Source organism: Dermacentor albipictus, chromosome 8, assembly GCF_038994185.2.
Source record: "Dermacentor albipictus isolate Rhodes 1998 colony chromosome 8, USDA_Dalb.pri_finalv2, whole genome shotgun sequence".
NCBI lineage: Eukaryota > Metazoa > Arthropoda > Arachnida > Ixodida > Ixodidae > Dermacentor > Dermacentor albipictus.
Genome location: NC_091828.1, coordinates 88,289,992 through 88,310,273, shown reverse-complemented (window position 1 = coordinate 88,310,273; position 20,282 = coordinate 88,289,992). Strand labels below are relative to the sequence as shown.

Sequence of the window (20,282 nt, the reverse complement as noted above, 5' to 3'; positions counted from 1 at the left end):
TTTTAGAACGTAAAACCTTCTTAACGGTGTTACTACAAAAGAACTTGAGTCTCCTGGCTTTTACTGTTAAGGGGAGCTTTCCATGGCATAACAACCTTACTCCCAGACGCGCTCGTCGGCTTCAGCTCGCCTCCTGCTGTTGCAAACAAGGGCTTATCTGCCTAGAACGTTTTGTGAACAGAAGAATGAATAAAAGGCGCGCGCAACCGTCTTCGAGATTCCTTGTTAAAGCAGAAAGCCGCTTATTCAGCTGCCGCTCTGCGCGCACAGCTTTCCCAGTTAACGAGGTCTCGAGATCGATGGCTCAAGCTTTCCTCGCGTTCCTAACTAGCACTCCTGGTTATTCTACCGCCCCGCCTGACGCAATCATTCTGTGCTAACGCTATATCTTTTCACAAGCATTCGTTGTTTTTTTTTTCGTGCAAGATATAAGGTCGCTCGCACGGGTCGAATGCAAACAAGAAGCAAAAGGTGAGGCACAAGATATACAGATAAGATGGATGCAATAAAAAATAAGAGAGACGGGGAGGTATAATCGAGCCAGCGCTATCCAGAGAAGCGACGCACATAAAGCAAAGAAGCGTGCTGTTACTGCGTAAGGGCGCGAATAATAAGATACCGCGGATAAATACAGATAAGAGAGAATATCCTGGACTTCGGAACGGTGAGTAAATGCCTGTGCTGACAGGCGCCAATCGCCTAAGGCCCAAAGAAAGCCACGAAACAACCGAAACATAAAAAAAAATAAAATATAGTTAAGCGGGATCGTGTGAAAGGGATAATCTAGTTGTTGGGTTTTCAAAACTTACGAAATCTTGTTACCCGTTCTTCGATGCCTTTATCACCTTCGCAGTCCCAACCGGGCGCCTTTTCCGGTTCTGTAAAGGGTGCTTTGCCGCACGCACATAAGCAGTTTGAAGAAACGTTCTCTAGGGGGAAAAAGGAGCTGGCACACAAACGCGTTGCACATAAGTGAAAACGTCCGCGCTGGCTGAAAAGCAAGAAGGCGGCGTGGGAATCGAAGCACTCGGGCTGCGCTGGAGGCGGGCTGCCGAAGTACCAGTGATGCAGGGTGCAGCCGCAGGGGTGAGCATGGCAAACGATAAGTTCAATAACTGAATTGAATTCTGCTTGCAAAAGATAGTCAAGGAGTTTCGAAATGAGCTAGTTAGCGTGTATTCACGCCCATGAGAACGCGAAAGTACACGCAGATGACTTATAAAGGATACAAGCGCTTGCCGTCAATTCGAGCGGACTGCTCGAGAAACGCCGCTCGATCCATGTGGCTATATACAGAAGCCATCATAGGAACAGCCCTTTACGGGAGTAGGTTGCAGCCCGTAAATGCTGCATTTAAAAAGTTTTCGTGCTGCGGGCTTTGTTGAAATTCTCGAATGAATAAATCGCGTCATAATGGCGCCGTTGATGCCATGGTCGTCATCGTCGTCATGGTGGTTGTTGTCTTGGTGATCGCTGTATCCGTTGCTGATGTCGATTTTTTTTTGTATATTGAAGATGGCTAACGACAGTTTGTTTGGTGGAGGTCTCGAGAAGCTTTCTTTGCTGGTTCTGAGTTCGAACGCGCAACGGCCGAAAGTGCCAGCCGCCTTATCGCCCTCTAAGCCTACACACGAAGGACGCCATTGGATCTTCGTCACATGCGAATGATGACATCGTGCAACACGGGCACTTTCTCTGACTCGGGTGTGACGACAATTGCACGTTCGGTAGTGAACTCTGGTGTGTGAACCAGGGTGTGACGAACTGCTTGCACTCTAGTTCTTCTGTGAAGTGAGTTCAGCTCTCCATGCCATTGCATAGGTGAACCTATGCAATGGCATGGAGAGGTGAACTCGCTTCACACATAAGCGGGAAAGCACGTGTAAGCCGGCATCGTGTGAAAGTCCCGTCTACCTTTGTCGTATACTCGTTGTTATATGACGCGAGGACCAATAAGAATTAGCGGCAGATATTCTTATACCTTTTCTTTAGTAAGTGTTGATTGCCATTGGCCGGCGAAGTTCTGCGAGTATTACGCACGACATCGCAATCGGTTTACAACTGTTCTTACGAGCGCATGGCGCGCAAGAACATTGGTTGTGGACACGGATCCTGCGGAAAACGTTCGTTGATCTTCCACATCCAGCAATGAGGCTAAGCACGAAATATATATTTATTGCGTCAACATTAACGTACACGTAATCCTTTGAATGACTATACGATACAGGTGTATTGATTATCACACACTTTGTCATCATCAACATCCACTGCTGAACGTGATAAAGCAGCGCCAAATTCAGGCGACAGGAATGGGAAAGTCTATACTTTATCGATAGTTTCTGTTGCGTCACATGCAATGTGTTCCAACGGTGCGGACGCTGATGGGTAATCGAGAAGGTGCAGCAAACGACAAGCAAATTGGGCAGTATTCTCGTTCAGGAACTTTCCGGGATACTCTTTCCCACAGGGAGCATTCACATGACGTCACCACGCACAGAATTTGGTTGTTCTAATCGCAGCGTCCACGTTGCTTCTGCAGATAAGCCAATAAAAATAAAGCACAGCTTTTCAAGGCGATGGCTGCACAACGGTATGGTGTCCTCGATCATGGCACCGCATACCAGCTATCGCGTGATGCGACGTGAAGAGCGAGATGACGTCACGCTGGAGCGAAAGGCGTTGCGCCCGCCGCTGGTTTGACCAATCAGCGTGCCCTGAGAGTGATATACCGAAAAGTTGCCCACCGAGAATACCGCTCCGGGATTTGAGTTACACATCGCCTCTCCTTCCGGGAGGCATCACATCTGGAGAAGATGAAGAAGAAAAGTGAACGCGGTGACACGAGTAGATTGAAATGCAGGTCACGTTGTGCGCGACAGTGGGCTCTCAAATGGCGTGTGTGCGTATTCGGAGATGAATGCACATTTTGTCGAACACATTCACTTGGCGCACTCATTGCGTGCGCGTTTAGTACGCGACTATCACAACACAACGTCGGTCTCCACGAAGCGGAGCCCTTTTGGAGATTTCACGGATGCGTCACCAGTTCTGAGGCGGAACGCAAGGTCTGCTTCAGAACCTTACCTCAGGACCTTACCGGTCCCCATGTTCATGCGATCAGTCTTTCTTCCACATGATTGTAGACAACGTCTTCATAACGTGGTACAATGAAATTGTATGTGGCATTAAAAAGGTCTAATTCACCTTTTCAGTGAAGCCAAGGATGGATAGGTCTAGGGAAACACAGTCTCCGGCGCCAGCAATGCAATCAATATCGGTTATCTAGTGTCCGTATTCTTTCTTTTACCTCATTGCTTGCTGCGTTGAACTGGTCTTTTCCCTCCTGCCACCTGCGATAGAGCATAATGCATGCATGTACCCTCGAAAATCACTGTGTTTTTCACAGAGAACTTTCTCTTTCGTGACTTACAACAACTTACGAAGAAAAGCTTTAACCAAATAATAAGAATGTGCTCCATACTTCACGGTGAAGTCTCGAACGGGCCTTTTTCTTCTTTACCGAACCATTTTTCTGCGCGCCAGTTCGAGCGACTTTCGAGGAGTGAAAATTCAAACAACTTATCACTGGACTTTGTGGCGATGTGGTTGGCGTCTAAGCGGCTGATGCGAGTCCACGCCGTTCTCCTGAAACACAAATCCCCCTGGTGTCGGTTATCTACGCTACTGGCGGGACATAAACCTCTACGCACACCATCTAGGGTGTAATTTCATCCCGAAACGGCGATCATCATCAATCCTGTGCGATGTTCCTTTCTTTAACGGTGTGTTCCTCAATATCTGCATCGTCATGAGCTCTTAGACATAGATGGCGTTCGTGATGAGCAAATACCTTCTGCGCCGCAATAAACTAACCGCAAACATGAATGATGACGGCTGTCGTCTGCTTGAGCAAAATTACACCCTCGAGGGTGTTCACTGCAGTTTCCAGTTGATGCGGTAACCACCAGTGCGCAAGCTTCTTCCTTGTATGCTAACAGCGTGTTGTGGTCCTTTGTATGCAGCGCTCCTTACACAATAGCCGCTTCTCTCTTGGATCTTTTCGGCTTGTTTCGCACAAAGGCTATATTTCTTATGCCCTATATAATCTAATCACGCTATCAACAGGGAAATGTGGTGTCCGTGTTGTTTTCACAGAGGCGCGTTTCTTTTCCTTAAGGATCGAACATAACAACGGGCTGTATGGCGCCGCAAGCATTTTCGGCCTTATCGGCTCCATTGTGTCTCCTTCGATGCGCTGGCGGCAAGGGTGAAATGGGGCCCAGGCCGCTCATGTTCTTTTTAAGAAAGATTCTTAAAAAAAAAAGCAGCTGTCTAATGAGATTGCCCTGTCTTCGATGCCTTGTTCTGGGGAAAGAGCGCTTTCTTTTTTTAATCTTGCTTCCTAAGTTATGATCACCCTAACTCAGTTTCTTAACCCATCAACGCCGAGGGCACTATTTAAAAGAAAAATGGCGTTCTTTTATTTTACTTGGTGTGCAACTTTCGGCTCGGGTAATGCGTTGCAGTGGCTTCTTATGGTTGAAAAAATACGACATCATATAAAAACAAATTCGGGCTGAACCATTCATATGGTGATGGATTAGCCAGCGAAGCTGTCGATCACAGACCGAGCAACTATGGCCAAACTCCGCGTACAGAAACATTTCCCCTGAATTTGAAATTCGCCTCGGTGAAACTACGACGAGGTTGGCAACTCGCGCTTCTGCCACTTGGACGCATACTAGAACAACGTAGCTAGACGTTCACGACGGGCCTCCAGTGCGCGATCTTCATCGGAAGCTTGCGCTCGACGTCGACGATTAGGCTCTCGCACCTGCTCTCGCTGACGTTCTTACTTTTTGTATGAACAAGATTACTCTTAGTGTATTGCGTCTCCAGTGCGCATACGCATATTGGACAACGTGTATATAGTATCTCATTGTACCATATTATAATCATCCGCCACCTACCTTTCCCTGTATTTCCCACTTCCCCATTCCCCAGTGAGGAGTAGCAGGCTAGAGACACGCTCTCCAGGCCGACCTCTCCTCCTTTCTCTTCATTAAAATCTACTCCTCCTCCTCCTCGCTCTCGCACGGGCAAGTTGTCGTTCATTATAGCACCGACTCTGCTGTCGGTGCATCTCCTTCTGATCGGCTTTTTCTTCGGCCGTGCGCACAATGCGTGGTCTTCCCACTTTTCCCAGTTCTGTCGGAGTTGCGACTGTCGCAATGGCCTACCTCTACAATACAAATACGGTTCGTGTACACCGCGGCGACTACCGCGGCGCACATCCACGTGTCTTCCCGCCACGACTGCCACGCCGTTGCATTCATGGCAGACGACAGCGACGCAGCCGGTAGCAATGGCGGCCGTTGCGGGTGCACTCCCCGACTCCTCAGCTGCGGCGCACGCGGTGAGATCACGTGTGCTCTCCTTCTTTCCCGCCGTGCTATCGTTCGTTCTGCGTATTCGGCGCTCACGCCACCATGTTTTTTGTTCACGTTACGCACGTTAGCCTAAAGCCCCTTAAACTTCGTAAAGTAGTGCCACGCTTTGAAGAATGCCGTCTCCTCCTCGCGCGCTCTGGCCGAGGCCGACACCGCATCGCTATTGGCCTAATAGCATCACGTGGGCCCTCGTGCCGCCCATCAGCGCCACTTTTGCTCGAAAAGCGTCTACGGAGAGGCGAACAGCGCATGTTGGCGCCGTTGCTACGCTCGAGCAGTGTAGGCGGCACCACGGTCGAGGAAGGAGCGTGAAAGAGACGAGAAACGAGGAGGAGTGAAGGCGTAGAAAGAGAGTGTCGCAACTTTACGAAGTTTAAGGGGCCTTACGTTAGCCAGCCCAGATAACCTCCACCCACCTCTTACGAGACCACGCAGCGCCGCCATCTTTTTTGTTCACTTTACGGACGTTTGCCAGCCCAGGTAGTCCCCTTACGAAACCACGCATACGGCTCATTCTTACAGATTTGTCAGGTGAACAGCTTCGCTGCAAAAAACAACCTAGCTAGAATCCCTGATAAGAATTTCTAATGGATGGGAAACGACAGGACGAAAAATTCCTGTTTCGTCGCTTGTTCTTCTGGTTTCAAGTGTTTTACACCATATTGATCAAAACATGACAAAAAATAACATTTGAACCAGCCTAGTGTCAAGTACCTAAATCTCACCGTGGCTGTATCAGGTTTTCCTTTCTATTTTGTCTTTCACAGTTACTATTGCAACAAAAAGAAGATAACCTGTTACTCTTGGAACAACGCAAATATTTAGCAGGCTTGAATACAATTTCAGATAATCTCTAGCTTTATCGATGTATTCGCAGTTTCGTTTGTGTTTCAGAATACGCGTAGCCCTAGGTTTGGAATAGAATTCGCGCTATTTATCAGCAGAGTTTATTTCGATTTACGGTTTGCATTCAGATGACGCGTGCTATGATCCAAACAGAAAAAGTAACCCCCGCGAGAGAAGTACCACGTGTGCATGCCTTCTTTTTACGCTTTGTTCTCAGCGCTGTAGCCTGCCGTGAATGAATAGTATTTCTCGTATCTTTTTAACATCTCCTGTGGTGAAAACAAAAAGAGAAGGTTGCACATTCTGATCACAACTGTGACAAGTGGCTTGAGTTGACTTTCGAATGCCCGGAAACGTCGGAGCATACTAGCAAAAACCACATTACAATACTTGCTTTCCTTTAATGCATGCTTGACGAAGTGTAGAGCAGCACTCTAGTAAACAGCGAAGCCAGGATGACGCGCGTTACGTTTAAAGGCTCACTTCTTCGACAAATCGTTTTGGGTAAATTCTTAATTCGACAAGTGTACGCGGTTGGTCTGGCATTCCGCAATTGCTGTCGGTCATTAAGAATTGCTTTTCTTGAAGGCAACAGACACTAATTGAATGACTATGTCCAGAAGTGAGGTTCTCCTAACTGTCGCAAGAAATTGGCGATTATTAAATTTAAAGTTGCTTACTGACTGTTACACTGATCGCTATTCCTTCATTCTCGAAAGCACGACATACTAAGGGACGCTTTACGGAATTGAATGACACATCTCAATGGCCACCTTCGCTTTCAGTGCGTGTCGTGGTCCACTTTAGCAACTTTATCAAGCACGAAATGTGCTCAAAACACCCCCACACATCCACGAGAAAGAAGGCTTCCTTAATGAACCCTTACATGCCAAGCGACTACTGCAGAAAACTAATTACATTCGGTGAGCTGTAATGAGAGTCCTATTGTCTTCTCTGTTTTCTGCATGATTGTTTGCACGTGTGACGGTCCTCAACATTCCCTGCAACCGACCAAAAACAAACACCACGTAGAGATCACGACACACACACAAGATTGAGCGCCAGAAGCCCTTCTAGCGCTTGCGCTTGGAGAATTCTCTTTGTAGTGTCCGCTTTTTTTTCCGCGTGGCTAAAATGTGCAGTACAGCGCGCCAGACTCTTTGCCAGCGACGGGTCCCTATACATGACGGTCCTGTCAATCAGGATCACTCCTCACAACGTTCACAGTATGTCGTTCGACACCTTGGACAGTTTCGCGACGCAGGCAGCCGAGCTCTCCTTCCTCGTCCTCTCGGCTTCGTCGGCGATGGCGCGCGACCGGCCCTTGCAAGAGGACGACCCGCCGACGTGGGTCGCCTTGCGACCGCAGCAGATCACCTTGCGGAAGCTCTTGCGGAAGTTGTCCGAGAGGAACGCGTACAGGAACGGGTTCACGCACGAGTTGGTGTAGGCGAGGATCTGCGACGCGATCTGGACCACGATGCGCGGCGCGTTCATCGTCCGGCCGTACAGGTCGACGCTCTTGAGCACCAGCACCACCTGCACCGGACACCAGCACAGCGCGAACACCACCACGACGACCACGACAAGACGGGTGACGCGCTTCTTGGAGCGCATGCTCTCGGCGCTGATGCGGCCTCCGGGAGCGGCGGCGAGCCACAGCCGCTTCAGCATCAGGAGGTACAGCACGAACACGATGGCCAAGGGGACGACGAACGAAGACATGAAGAAGGATATCTGGAAGGCGACTATGTTGTACCCCATGTCGGTGCGGAAGGTGCAGGCCGAGTAGGTGTCCTCGATAAGCACGACCCCGTGAGCGAAGAGCGCCGGCACGCAGGCGGCCAGGATGACGACCCAGGTGAAGAGTATGGCCAGGTTGGCGTTCCTCTCGGTCCTTATGGACATGGACGTGATGGGATGGACGACGGCGAGGAACCTGTCCAGGGACATCAGGACCAGCGTGTAGATGCTTGCGTAGGCGCACACGATGACGAGGTACTGGACGATCCGACACCAGGCGTCGCCGAACGGCCAGTAGTTGAGGGTGTAGTCCCAACCGGTGAAGGGGACGCAGAAGACGATGAAGAGCAGGTCGGCCATGGCGAGGTTGATGATGAGGTTGTTCGTGGTCGAGCGCATTTGCGGGTCGCAGAGAACGACGAGAACCACGAGAGCGTTGCCGAAGAACCCGATCACGGCGATGGCGCCGAACAGTATGGGCACTGCGATGGCGAGCACCTCTTCCACCGTCTTGGTGTCTCCGTCACTGTCGTACTCGGCGTGTTCCTGGCGGTTCAGGAGCGTGGAGCTGGATAAGTTTTCGCTCACTCCTGCCTGACATGGTCCGGCAGTGCCATTGCAAGGCGCTGCTGTGAGGATGCCCAGTAACGTGTTTTGCGCCAGTAGGGTAAGAAAGGAGGTCAGTGCCGCCAGTGGATTAGCTGGCAGTTTGGCAGCGGAAGGGATCAGAAGGGCGTTGCCGCTACCGTTCGGCGCGTAGGGCGAGGTCGTTGACCGCAGAACTGTCACGGCTTCCTCCATGATCGTTAAATGTCCAGCTGATTTGTTTTCGCTTTTCTTTTTGTCCCTCCGTTAGCTCTTGTCGCTTTTGTGGCCAGCTTCCATGCGGCACCTAGTAAAAGACAAAAAAGAAAAAGCGAAACATAGAGTCAGTCAGAAGATGAATTTGAGTAATGTTCACAATGAGGTAGCGCTGGCGTCGACCTTCAGCACAGTAACCTTCTACGCAACTAACAGGGTGGTCTTTTTTAAGTTCGATAGAATTTTCAAACGTGACCATGTGGGAGATAGCATAATTCTTGTCCTTGAGCTGGGTTATTTGAAAAGCCGGTATTATAATGATGAGAAATCCAAACACATATTCAATTCCTTCACAAAAATAATTCATTTGGTGTTTAATTAATTATTTCACGACACAAATTTCAATTTCCGAACTGTAGCCGGTGTGCTTGCGAGACGTCATCATCATCATCATCAGCCTGGTTACGCCCACTGCAGGGCAAAGGCCTCTCCCATACTTCTCCAACAACCCCGGTCATGTCCTAATTGTGGCCATGCCGTGCCTGCAAACTTCTTAATCTCATCCGCCCACCTAACTTTTTACCGCCCCCTGCTACGCTTCCCTTCCCTTGGGACCCAGTCCGTAACCTTTAATGACCATCGGTTATCTTCCCCCCTCATTACATGTCCTGCTCATGCCCATTTCTTTTTCTTGATTTTAACTAAGATGTCATTAACTCGCGTTTGTTCCCTCACCCAATCTGCTCTTTTCTTATCCCTTAAAGTTACACCTGTCATTATTATAAAATTATAAAATATCATTATAATTATAAATATCATTATAATTATAAATTATCATTATAAAATATAAGCAAAGCTTGTTTTCCAACAGTGATTGCTTTCTGAAATTATGCAACCATATGAAAAAATATATAATCGTGGTAAAATATTAGGCAGAGGCCTTCCTAGTTTTTGCCTAACTCACGATCTGACTATGGGTTAAACACACTTGAGCACTACACTCCTGCTTGCTTAATTCATGAATAGTTTCCATGAAATGAAAACATTACTGTTTTTAACATGTCCAAAAGAGGAATGAAAGAAGATTCAAATTAGAAATAGTGTCATGTCATTATTTTTTCTAGGTAATCTGTTGCACTACTGTGTGTTTTACATTGTCACACAAAACAGTCCATCTATGTAACAGGCATCCCCCTACGTTGTTGCTTTGTTGATTTCCGACTTGTTTTTGTTTGATTTGTTGTGTTGTTGTGATGACTTGTGTTGATTTGTTGATTGCAAGCACGCGTAGCATTTCTGCTTGTGCATCGTTGTTGTATTTCTTTCTGGCTTTCGAGTGCGCTTCAGTTATCTCATATTGCGTACGTTCTATGATTATTTTTTTGTATTGTATAATTGATGACCGTTTAGCAAAGCGTCGATCTAACATGGTTTTTGTGTAAGTTTGTACGAGGGTGTAAAATATGCACGTATAAGTGTTCCTTATTTGTATAAGGATTGTATTTGCACGTATAAGTGTTCCTTAAGTGTCTCACATCGTATGCACAAGAAATTGGCCGAGGAGGAGGAGGAGGAAAAACGTTTATTGAGCTCTAGAAAGCTTTATGAATTTCCCGGAGTCAGATGGTGTCTTCCATATTCTTGGCAATGGCCGTCTGCCCCTAGTCCAGGGCTCCGCTGGATGCCGCTGCCAGCTGGGCCTGTCGGATCAGCCCTACTTGGACGTCCTGACGGTCGCTGGAGAGCATTCCTTCCCATTGCTCCGCACTCGGGTTTGGTATTATTGGTGCCGCATTTGTTTTCTGGCACCCCACGTTATATGGTAGAGCGTGGGTGTGTCCTGGCACCATGGGCATTTGTCAGTGTACTGTGTGGGTTGTATTTTCCTGAGGGTGTTTAAGTTCGGATATGCACCCGTCTGTAGCAGCCTCCAAGCTACGGAGTCCTCTCTAGTGAGAAAGCTATGCGGCGGGGGGTACCGCTTCCTGCTGCCCTTATAGTGGTTTAGGATAGCCGAGTATTCTCTGGGGACTGGCTCGGTTTCCTCGATGTCATTGGCGGAGGGTGCTCGGTATGCAGTGTATCCTCGAGCTACCCTGTCGACCTCATGGTTGCCTTCCACGTCCGTGTGACCCTGGCGTCCACATTATCGTGTGTCTAATTGGTTGTTCTTTTTCTGGGTTTTGTGTGTGGGGATCTTCAGAGCGGAGTATGCGGAGCGCTCTGCGACCTATTCTACCGAACATGTAGCTTCGGCATGCTGTTTGGGAGTCGGTTAGGATTGTTAAGGACCGCCTAGTCCGATAGCCCTCCGCTGCCGCTAGACCGACGGCCGCTTCTTCAGCCTCGACTACCGTGCAGTCCCGTAGAGATGCGCTGACGATTTCTCGCATATCTGAGTTTATCACCACCGCTACTGCGTTGGGGTTGGTCTGTCTCACCCTTCTGGTGTATGTGGCTGCGTCCACGTATACCGTCGTTGTCTGGGAAGCTAGTGACTTTTGGATGTATTCGGCTCTCGCCTTCCTGCGTTCTTCGTGTAGGTTGGGGTCCATGTTCTTGGGAATGGGAGCCACCTTGATTGTGTTTCGTATTTTGTCCGGGATAATCGCGGTTCTTTGGGTTTCTTGCATCTGTTCGCTGCATCCCAACTTCTGCAGAAGCTCCCTGCCAGACGGAGTCTGTTGTAGTCTGCGCACCTGAGCAACATGTTGTGCCTCTCTGAGTTCTTAGAAAGTGTTATGAAGTCCTAGTGCCAAGAGCTTCACCGTGGATGTGCATTGTGATAGGTGGAGCGCGGTTTTGTATGCCTTGCGTATGATCACGTCTATCTGCTGAACTTCGCTCATGATTGGGTTGTAGTACGGGAGACTGTAGGTAACCCGGCTGATCACCAGACTCCTAACCAGCTTTAGCGTGTCTTCCTCTCGCATGCCTGAGCGTCTGTGGGAGATGCGCGTTATCATGCGAGCGACTTGTAGAGTTGATGTCTTGAGTAGAGCGAGAATGTGTGAGCAGCGTTGGTTCGACTGTATCCACATGCCCAAAATTCTTATGAGCGTTTTCTCCGGTATTAGTTTTTTCTCGAGGTAGACGCCAAGCTTGAGCTCGTCGCTAGTCGGGACCGTGCGATTCTGTTTCCCTCTCCAGACTCTGAGCAGCTCAGATTTCTCGGTGGAGCAGGCTAGCCCTCTTGCCCTCACGTAGTTCTCTACGCAGGTCGCAGCCTCTTGTAGTCTTTCTTCTTTTTCTTTAGGTGATACCGTGTTGGTCCAAATGGTTATGTCGTCGGCATACATGGCATGGTGTATGCCCTCGATCTCTTTGAGTTGTTTCGCAAGGCCTATCATTGCTATGTTAAATAGCGTTGGTGAAATGACCGATCCCTGGGGGATTCCTTTGTTGGGGGTATGGAACTTCTCCGAGCGGAGTTCTCCTAGCCCTATCGTAGCTGTTCTGTTGGAGAGGAAAGCTTTGACGTAGCCGAAAACCCTCCTGCCGCAGTTTAGGTCGTCCAGGCCCGCTAGGATGGCTTCGTGGCTCACGTTGTCAAATGCTCCTTTGATGTCTAATGCCATTATCACGTTCTCTCCGTTCCTGGGAACGTTGCTTAAGACTTCTTCCTTGATCTGTAATAGTACGTCTTGGGTCAACAGCTTCGCCCTGAACCCGAACATGCTGTGGGGGTATAATTCGTGATCCTCCATGTATTGTTATAGCCTTATCGTGACCACTCTCTCGTACAACTTGCCAAGACATGATGTGAGGGAGATGGGTCTTAGGTTTTCGATTTGTAGCTTTTTGCCCGGTTTTGGTATCATAACTACCTCTGCATGTTTCCAATCCTCGGGGACGGTCTCCGCTGCCCAGTGCTTATTAAGGAAGTCTGTTAGTTCTGCGACTAGCTCGTCACTGAGATTGCGGATGAGCGCGTTCTTAATTTTGTCCGCACCCGTTGTCGTGTTTCTAGTTGTGCTTCTGATTGCTGTTGTGGTTGTTGATGTTGAAGATGATAATAATGATCTGTCGCTTGTTTCTTTTTTGTTGTCGTTTCTTTGTGTGGAGGAGAAGGGACTGGGGAGGAAATTGCGCGTAGGATTGGGTGTCAGTGCGCCTCGAGACAGCCATGCCGAAGGAAAGGTCGGGTATCACAACAATACGGACATTCCTTCTTTTTTTTTTTGGTTCCCTTAGACGAAACTCTTATTGCTGAGGGTAACGCTAATTTAGGTTCCCCTCGGAACGCAAACAGACGTGAGTCACTCACTCCAAAAAGCAAAGACAAAGGGGGCCGGCGTGAGCAATGAATAGTCATTCTCGTGGTACGACCGAGAGCAAGGGCACTGCGAACGTAAACAACAAAAATAGCCAGACAAACAATAATGCCAGGAGAACGAAGAACGATTCCAGGAAGATCACTGCGACCAAGTGCGACAACTCGTTGGAAGCTACTGCGACCCCCCTAGAGAAAAGAAGCTGGGGCGCTCCTGAAAGGCAGGCAACGAAAATAAGAGGATTAATGCGCAATAAAGCCAAACGGAGGCGAGTGGCCCATTCCCGTCGGCGGCTACAAACGGTATATCGCCGAGCACGGCACGTGTTATTGCGCGAGAGTGCCGTCTTCAGCTTCTTTGTCTTCACGCAGAGAGAGCACATGAAGTGCTGCGTTGTATGTTCTGCATTATTTATCGTTATGGTTACGGGCACCGTTGCCCGAACTCAGGTCGCATGTCCGCGCTCTGCAGGCAGGTATGTGTGTGTCTGTGTGTCTGTGTTTGTGTGTGTGTTTATGTGTGCATGTGTTCACGTGTGTGTGTTTGTGTGTGCATGTGCTTGCATGTGTGTGTTTGTGTGTTGGTGTGTGTGTGCGTGCATGTGTTTGTGTGTGTGTTTGCGTGTGCATGTGCTTGCGTGTGTGTCTGTGTGTTGGTGTGTGTGTGTGCGTGCATGTGTTTGTGTGTGCATGTGCTTGTGTGTGTGTGTTTATGTGTGCATGTGTTTGCGTGTGTGTGTTTGTGTGTTGGTGTGTGTGTGTGCGCATGTGTTTGTGTGTGCATGTGTTTGTGTGCGCATGTGTTTGTGTGTGTTTATGAGTGTACGTGTGCGTTCATAACTTCTATAATGTTTGCGGAACGCGACAGAAGATCAAGATAGATATTAGAACGGGTACACGGAAGTAATTTCGTGCGCGCCACATGGCTGTCATCGCGACAAATGAAGTGCGTCTTTCTTCTTCGCTCTGAAATACTGCGCCTTACATATTTTCTCACTGCTCGCCTTCGGCATAGTATTTCACGATTCCTAACGCCGCAGTTTACGATCTCCGTCAATTTTTCTTCTTGTGGTCGCGCTGATTCATGGTAGGTGAAGACGAATTAAATAAGTTGGTTATAGCCACAACACGCATAAAAAAGCGTCTAAGTCCAGAGGCAGCTGTTCTCTCGCATATTATGCAAGACAAGAAACAAAATGTCAGCAGACTTTATCGATTCTGCGCTGTCTTACCTCTTTTACAGTGACAGCAACATTTTCTCGCAACAACGAGCACCATCTTGTTTCTCACTTGCTCGCTTGCTTCTCAAGCAATTGCGATCGCCCACTAAGGCAGAATGGGCAAGAAGACAGCGGTTGCATCATGATTATATGCAAGCATATATTTATATAGGCGCTAATAAAATGAAACGTCTTAAGCAATATTTTATTGAATGGCACTTATAAATTCTATGATACTAGCGAAAAAATGTTAGGTGTAGATAAATAACTGTGACCTTATCTTCTTGATCAAGTTCGCTGCTTTCTTTCGGTAGAGTAATACAAACAGCGGTAATCGAAATAAATGCTCACAATTTTTCCGAGGTCCACAGCGGTGACAAAAGATAAAAAAGAAACAAAAATTGCTAAAGAAGAAAGGTAATATGGTAAAGTTGTGTCGGAGCATCGGACAGGGAGCTGGGCGGCATAAGAAATTGAGTTTTTGCACACTAGCTGAGCTCAGAACAGGCCAACACGTTCCAGAAAAAACAAAAAAAAAGAAAGCTTAGCCCGTGGTTCGACGCGCCCGAAGCCCAACCCAGGCTCACCAGGCTCACTGCCGCAAGGCCAACATCCGTTTGAGCAGCGAAGACGCTTCAGAGTTTTCCCGTTGGGAGCCGTAAGATCGCGGGAGAAAAATTTATGCGTTACCCTGCCCCGAAGAAAGTCCTTTATTTATATTTATTTACTTGTAGCTCGGTGTGTGTGGGGGGGAGGGGGGGGGGAGTGTGCTGGGCTCTTGCACACAGGCGTATATCATGTGTTTTTGCCTATTCAAGTTAGTGGGTATAGCCAGAGTTACGTGACATCTGGGTTTACGGCACGATAAGTACAACTTACGGCGGCTTTTTATTTTTTTTTTCATTTTCTCTCTTATCTTCTTCTTTGTGTTTTCCACGCAAGCTACAAGACGTGTGACCCGCCGTGGTTGCTCAGTGGCTATGGTGTTGGGCTGCTGAGCACGAGGTCGCGCGATCGAATCCCGGCCACGGCGGCCGCATTTCGATGGGGGCGAAATGCGAAAACACCCATGTGCTTAGATTTAGGTGCCCGTTAAAGAACCCCAGGTGGTCAAAATTTCCGGAGTCCTCCAGTAGGGCGTGCCTCATAATCAGAAAGTGGTTTTCCCAAGTATTATTATTATTACAAGACGTGACCCGCCGTGGTTGCTCAGTGGCTATGGTGTTGGGCTGCTGAGCACGAGGTCGCGGGATCGAATCCCGGCCACGGCGGCCGCATTTCGATGGGGGCGAAATGCGAAAACACCCGTGTGCTTAGATTTAGGTGCACGTTAAAGAACCCCAGGTGGTCAAAATTTCCGGAGTCCTCCACTACGGCGTGCCTCATAATCAGAAAGTGGTTTTGGCACGTAAAAACCCCAAATATTATTATTATTATTACAAGACGTGTGGTTCGAGAAAGATGCCGCTGGTTTGTCAGCACGTGTAGTGCTCAAAGAAAGAAGGTTACGTGCTGCGCTATGCGCACGAAAGTGGGCCACATATCTATAACGGTGGAAGTGCGTGCGTGAGTCAGCCTTCGATTACTCTACATAAGGAAGAGATTAAGTGCCTTAACAGTTATCTCTCACGTAGACCGGCCCTTCTACCCGACTGACACGTGGTGATACCATTCCTGAGCATGCGCAGATGAGTTTTGTGTCTTCTTTCTTTTTCGCCTCAGTGCTCCCTTCAGTTGATAGTTGGCGTTCGTGTTGTCTACTTCTCTACTCTTGTGTCCTGTCTGCACGCCTCACTTCTATTTTGCATAATGAATCCTTACCAACTAGCTCAGCTTTCTGTCGTTCTAAGTAGGCCAGTGATGACTGAAGGAAGGAACTTGTGCATGCAATGTCTGGCCACAGCCTCCGAGACCTGATGAAGATTGTGATGATGATTCTCTACAGAACTGAGTGGTGACCGATTTCACCAAGCTCGCCCTTCGAATCCTTTTGCGCATTTAAATATTTAAATTAGGGCTGGGCGTGTATCGGAAGTTTGGCACACGAAACGAATATCATGCACTCACACTTGTTATTTGTATTCGAAAATGAACTATTGGGTATTTTTTGAATATGGAAACTAACGAGATATTTCGCAACAACCGACTGTTAAATCCTGCTTGCTGTTTTCTGTCTGCTAAACAATGCATCGCAAAATTATCAGAAGTGGAACAATGGCACGACTTTTCGAAATAATGCAGTGACAAATTAAGTAATTAGACTTTTCTTTTTTCATTTTTTTTTGTTTCACGGTGGAAGCCGGTGCACGTGACAACCTCCGACTTTTGCTTGTATTCGCTTATTTAGCGTATTTGGAAGGCTAATCACGTGCTAGTGCCATTTTGTATGCTATGACCACTGACATTTTCCTTACAACGAGCCCATATACATTTTATAGCGTCATGCTAGTCCTTCGGCCGCTCATATTTTTTTCCCCGCACCTTCTGTTATTCTTTAAGTAAATATTTATTTACCGGCCCCCATTTGTGCAGTAGTATAGCTACATATCCTTTGAAGGCTTGCTTGTTCTCCAGCTCCGAAGACGTTCCGCGGCTATACGCTCAGCATATTAATGAGAAATAGTAAATTTTATATCTAAAACTGATCCTGACCATGCCTCATCCTGAGCCGTATATTTTCTTTTCACTTGTCCGTAGAAGCCTGCGCGTGGTACCTAATGATACCGAAGTATGTGCCCCTGCTTTAAATATATACGACTGCTACTGAATATTCGATATTCGATTCGTAAATGAAAAAGTTGATATTTTCCATACTCTACTGCAAAGTAAGCCGCATTGTCCGCTGTCAATAGGAAGTTCACTCTATCGTGCGTTAGTTCATTTCCTGCAGCATCAATCTACCAGTCGTCCTTTCTTCTTTATTTCTCTTGCAGTATCCACAGTAGTTTAATTTGTCTTTTTCCTACTGTCCTTTAAAACCTAGGGCCTCGGGCAGGCTTAGCGCTTCCTTGCTTATAGTTGCATAAATACTCTTTAACACAATATGCGCAATTACTTTTGCACCGTTTTCAACTTCATGCGATTAGACTTCATCTGAACCTATACATAAGCTTTCTCAAGACGCCCTGATCTGATGTATAAGAGTAGCGCAGTGCTTTTCAACATATTAGAGTTTTCTTCCGCCTTGACTTTCCGTTCTGCTATTTGGCATTCTTCCACAGCTGGCTTCCTCTCTATTATGCTATCTAGAGCCATATCTATTTCGGTTCCTACCTCTGCCGCCGCGTACCCCATTACCGTATTATTCAATAATTAGGTTCCTGCCCTTCCTATACGGTCACGTGAAGAGGTTCTGAACCACCCCTAGTGCTTGGGGAAAAACGTAGTCCGTGGATAACATGCATTGCTGTGAAGATCTCGGCCAAGTTTTGGAGCTCGCAAGTGGAGCGCTAAGTCAATTTTGTCTGGAACACTTTCTTTTCAATAGAAGCCTTTTTCTCACTTCTTTTTGTGGACGCTCTATTTCGTCATATAGCACATTACCATACGCAGCTGCTATTGGCGATAGTTGACATCAATCAAGGAGGGTGTTTGGATCAGTTCGCTTCTTTCTACGGTTACTAGTGGTGCACAGTCGTTGACGAAGATTAATAAACAGGCAAACGTAGGAGAAAGCGTGCTTTCGGATTTCGATAACAATTACGCACTTCCGGCAGACGACGACTATCGTCTGCTCACGCTCGGCCTTGGCCCCACGCGTAGGAATTAAACTTTGGCCGTCTGCTCATCGGTGTCGTACCGTCGGGTCTCGCTAATTTCTGACTAGTTTGGAGCACTAAACTGTAGCCTCGAACCACGCGAAGTTTAAGGGCAGACCACAGGCATGCTTTCCAGCACGCGCTCTTACCTGGGCACTCCTTGTTAGACGCCTGGCAGACTTTGCGCTTCGTATTGAGCTATTTGATAGCGCTTCGAAATGCGAAAGTTTGTTGTGGCTACTATCCCTCAGTCAAGTGCGGTGTAAGCCGGACCGCACCGCGTAGAACGGCCAGACTTTGGAGCACGTGAGCGCGAGCAACGCACTCGAGCCCCTGGCGTGTACAAAGTAAACACTGCGCAAACGCACTACAGTTGCTTGCTGCCGCCGTCTGCTACGCATGGCCTCCAAGATTGGCCCCACGCGAAACGCGCGTTAGGTAATCTCAGAGGCAATGTGCTACAATGCGTAGATACCGCGCCCGCCGCGTGGTGCCGCGACGACTCTGCTGCTCAGCGCAGTGCGTTTCGCTGACGACTGCGTTTGGCTTGCACTTGGCGCGCCGTTGGTGCCAAAATCGTATAAGTGTTTTTTTTTTTCTTTTTTTTAAATAAAATTGGCAGTTTCACTCGAAGGGCGAAGCACTGACTACGATAGCAAGGTTCAGCGTTGCACATGAACTTATCGGACAATGTTATAATTATACGCGGGTCCGACTAACGCGGCCGAGACGAAGGTTGAGTTCACCGAAAATTGTGGCACACTTCAAATCTTTTAACACGCCCCTGTATCGCGCCCCTGCGATGACATCGCACAGGCGCTACTACGCTGCCCGTATAATGAGGCGCGCCTGTAAAATTACACCACTTTTCAGGTTTGAGCACTGATGTCGTTTTGAGCTTTTAATATTTGATAGTCTGAGAAGATTTAAGATAAAGACACATGCGCCGCGAGAGCTATCTTTCATGGAATTTGTTCCTGGGTTGCCATTCTGAAAATTCAGAGGAATAATTTAGTCAAGAGCGTAATGTCTGGTTTGAGCAACTTCGGTTGTAGTGTAGCGATAAAACCCGCACATAAGGCCACGGTTAGGCATATAGCATGCATATACCTAAATATATTCGTAGCACCATGGCATCGACGACGGCAACAGTTCGTTTTGAGTGCCTGTATAGTTGTCATCGAAACAACAATAAATTCAGCTCTGAGTCCATGCTCATCCCTCCCCTATTTTCCTTGTGTACCGGCTTGTCGCTAAGTTTGTATCAATGCATCTGTGCCAATTCGTCTACCTACAAACACTAACACAAATGTTTTTGCCTCAAGTTAACACACACAAAAGAAAGACACGTAAAGACAACACGGGTGGCCACCCATGTTCTCTTTATGTGTCTTCCTTTTGCGTGTGCCAACTTGCGACAGAAAAAAATGTCTTTTAGTAAGCACCAACTAGGCCAACAAGCAGTTGTGTTCCTACCAACACTATTCGCCATGCCGCCTTTGCAAATTCTTGAAGAAACAAGCAGACAGTTGGCGCTTAGCATCCGTATACCCGCCGTGGTTGCTCAGTGGCTATGGTGTTGGGCTGCTGAGCACGAGGTCGCGGGATCGAATCCCGGTCACGGCGGTCGCTTTTCGATGGGGGTGGAATGAAAAAAACATCCGTGTACTTAGATTTAGGTGCACGTTAAAGAACCCCAAGTGGTCAAAATTTCCGGAGTCCTCCATTACGGCGTGCCTCATAATCAGAAAGTGGTTTCGGCACGTAAAACCCCATAATTTAGCATCCGTGTGTGCTTCTTTATGTGTGCCTTCAATCTCATCCTCGCCTTTCTTCGTCGTGCTCACCTACCCAGTACTGCAATTACCCAACCATGCAGCCCAGACTAAAGTTTTGATCGTAATTCGTGATTGCAAGCACTGCATGTGTCACAGCATACAGTGCTTGAGAAAGAGCGTTGGATATCGATTTCAATGGTCGCTGCCTCAGAACAATCGACTTAGTGCAAAGAGAATCGATAGTTAACCACCAGAAACAAATTGCACTGGCGGAGAGCGTTTGCCAAAGTTAGCGCGACTCTCACACAGCGGCAGGAAAATTGACAGCTCATTATTAATTAGAAATGCCGATGCGACTATATCGCCTCGGTATTCGTATCTATCGACTATGTCCTTGTCCACCCTTTATATGC

At 47.8% G+C, this 20,282-nt stretch overlaps 2 protein-coding genes across 4 annotated transcripts in view; one reads left to right on the top strand and one right to left on the bottom strand.

The window, feature by feature from the left end:
- The first annotated feature begins 5,245 nt into the window (after positions 1-5,245).
- LOC135911352 (uncharacterized) overlaps positions 5,246-20,282 on the top strand; it is a 213,043-nt gene continuing 198,006 nt past the window's right edge. The window contains exon 1 of the mRNA XM_070523690.1: positions 5,246-5,416. Within this exon, the coding sequence (XP_070379791.1) occupies positions 5,366-5,416 (51 nt within the window). The 5' untranslated portion in view covers positions 5,246-5,365. The remainder of the gene's footprint in view (positions 5,417-20,282) is intronic.
- The window catches only part of LOC135911339 (allatostatin-A receptor-like), a 147,058-nt gene continuing 133,216 nt past the window's right edge, over positions 6,441-20,282 (bottom strand). For 2 of the 3 annotated variants that reach the window (XM_070523689.1, XM_070523687.1), the window contains exon 2: positions 6,441-8,931. In XM_070523689.1, coding sequence (XP_070379790.1) covers positions 7,518-8,840 — 1,323 coding nt within the window. In that variant the 5' untranslated portion in view covers positions 8,841-8,931 and the 3' untranslated portion in view covers positions 6,441-7,517. Of the gene's footprint in view, positions 8,932-18,240; positions 18,363-20,282 lie in introns of those variants that run through there. The other variant, XM_070523688.1, reaches the window with a different exon arrangement.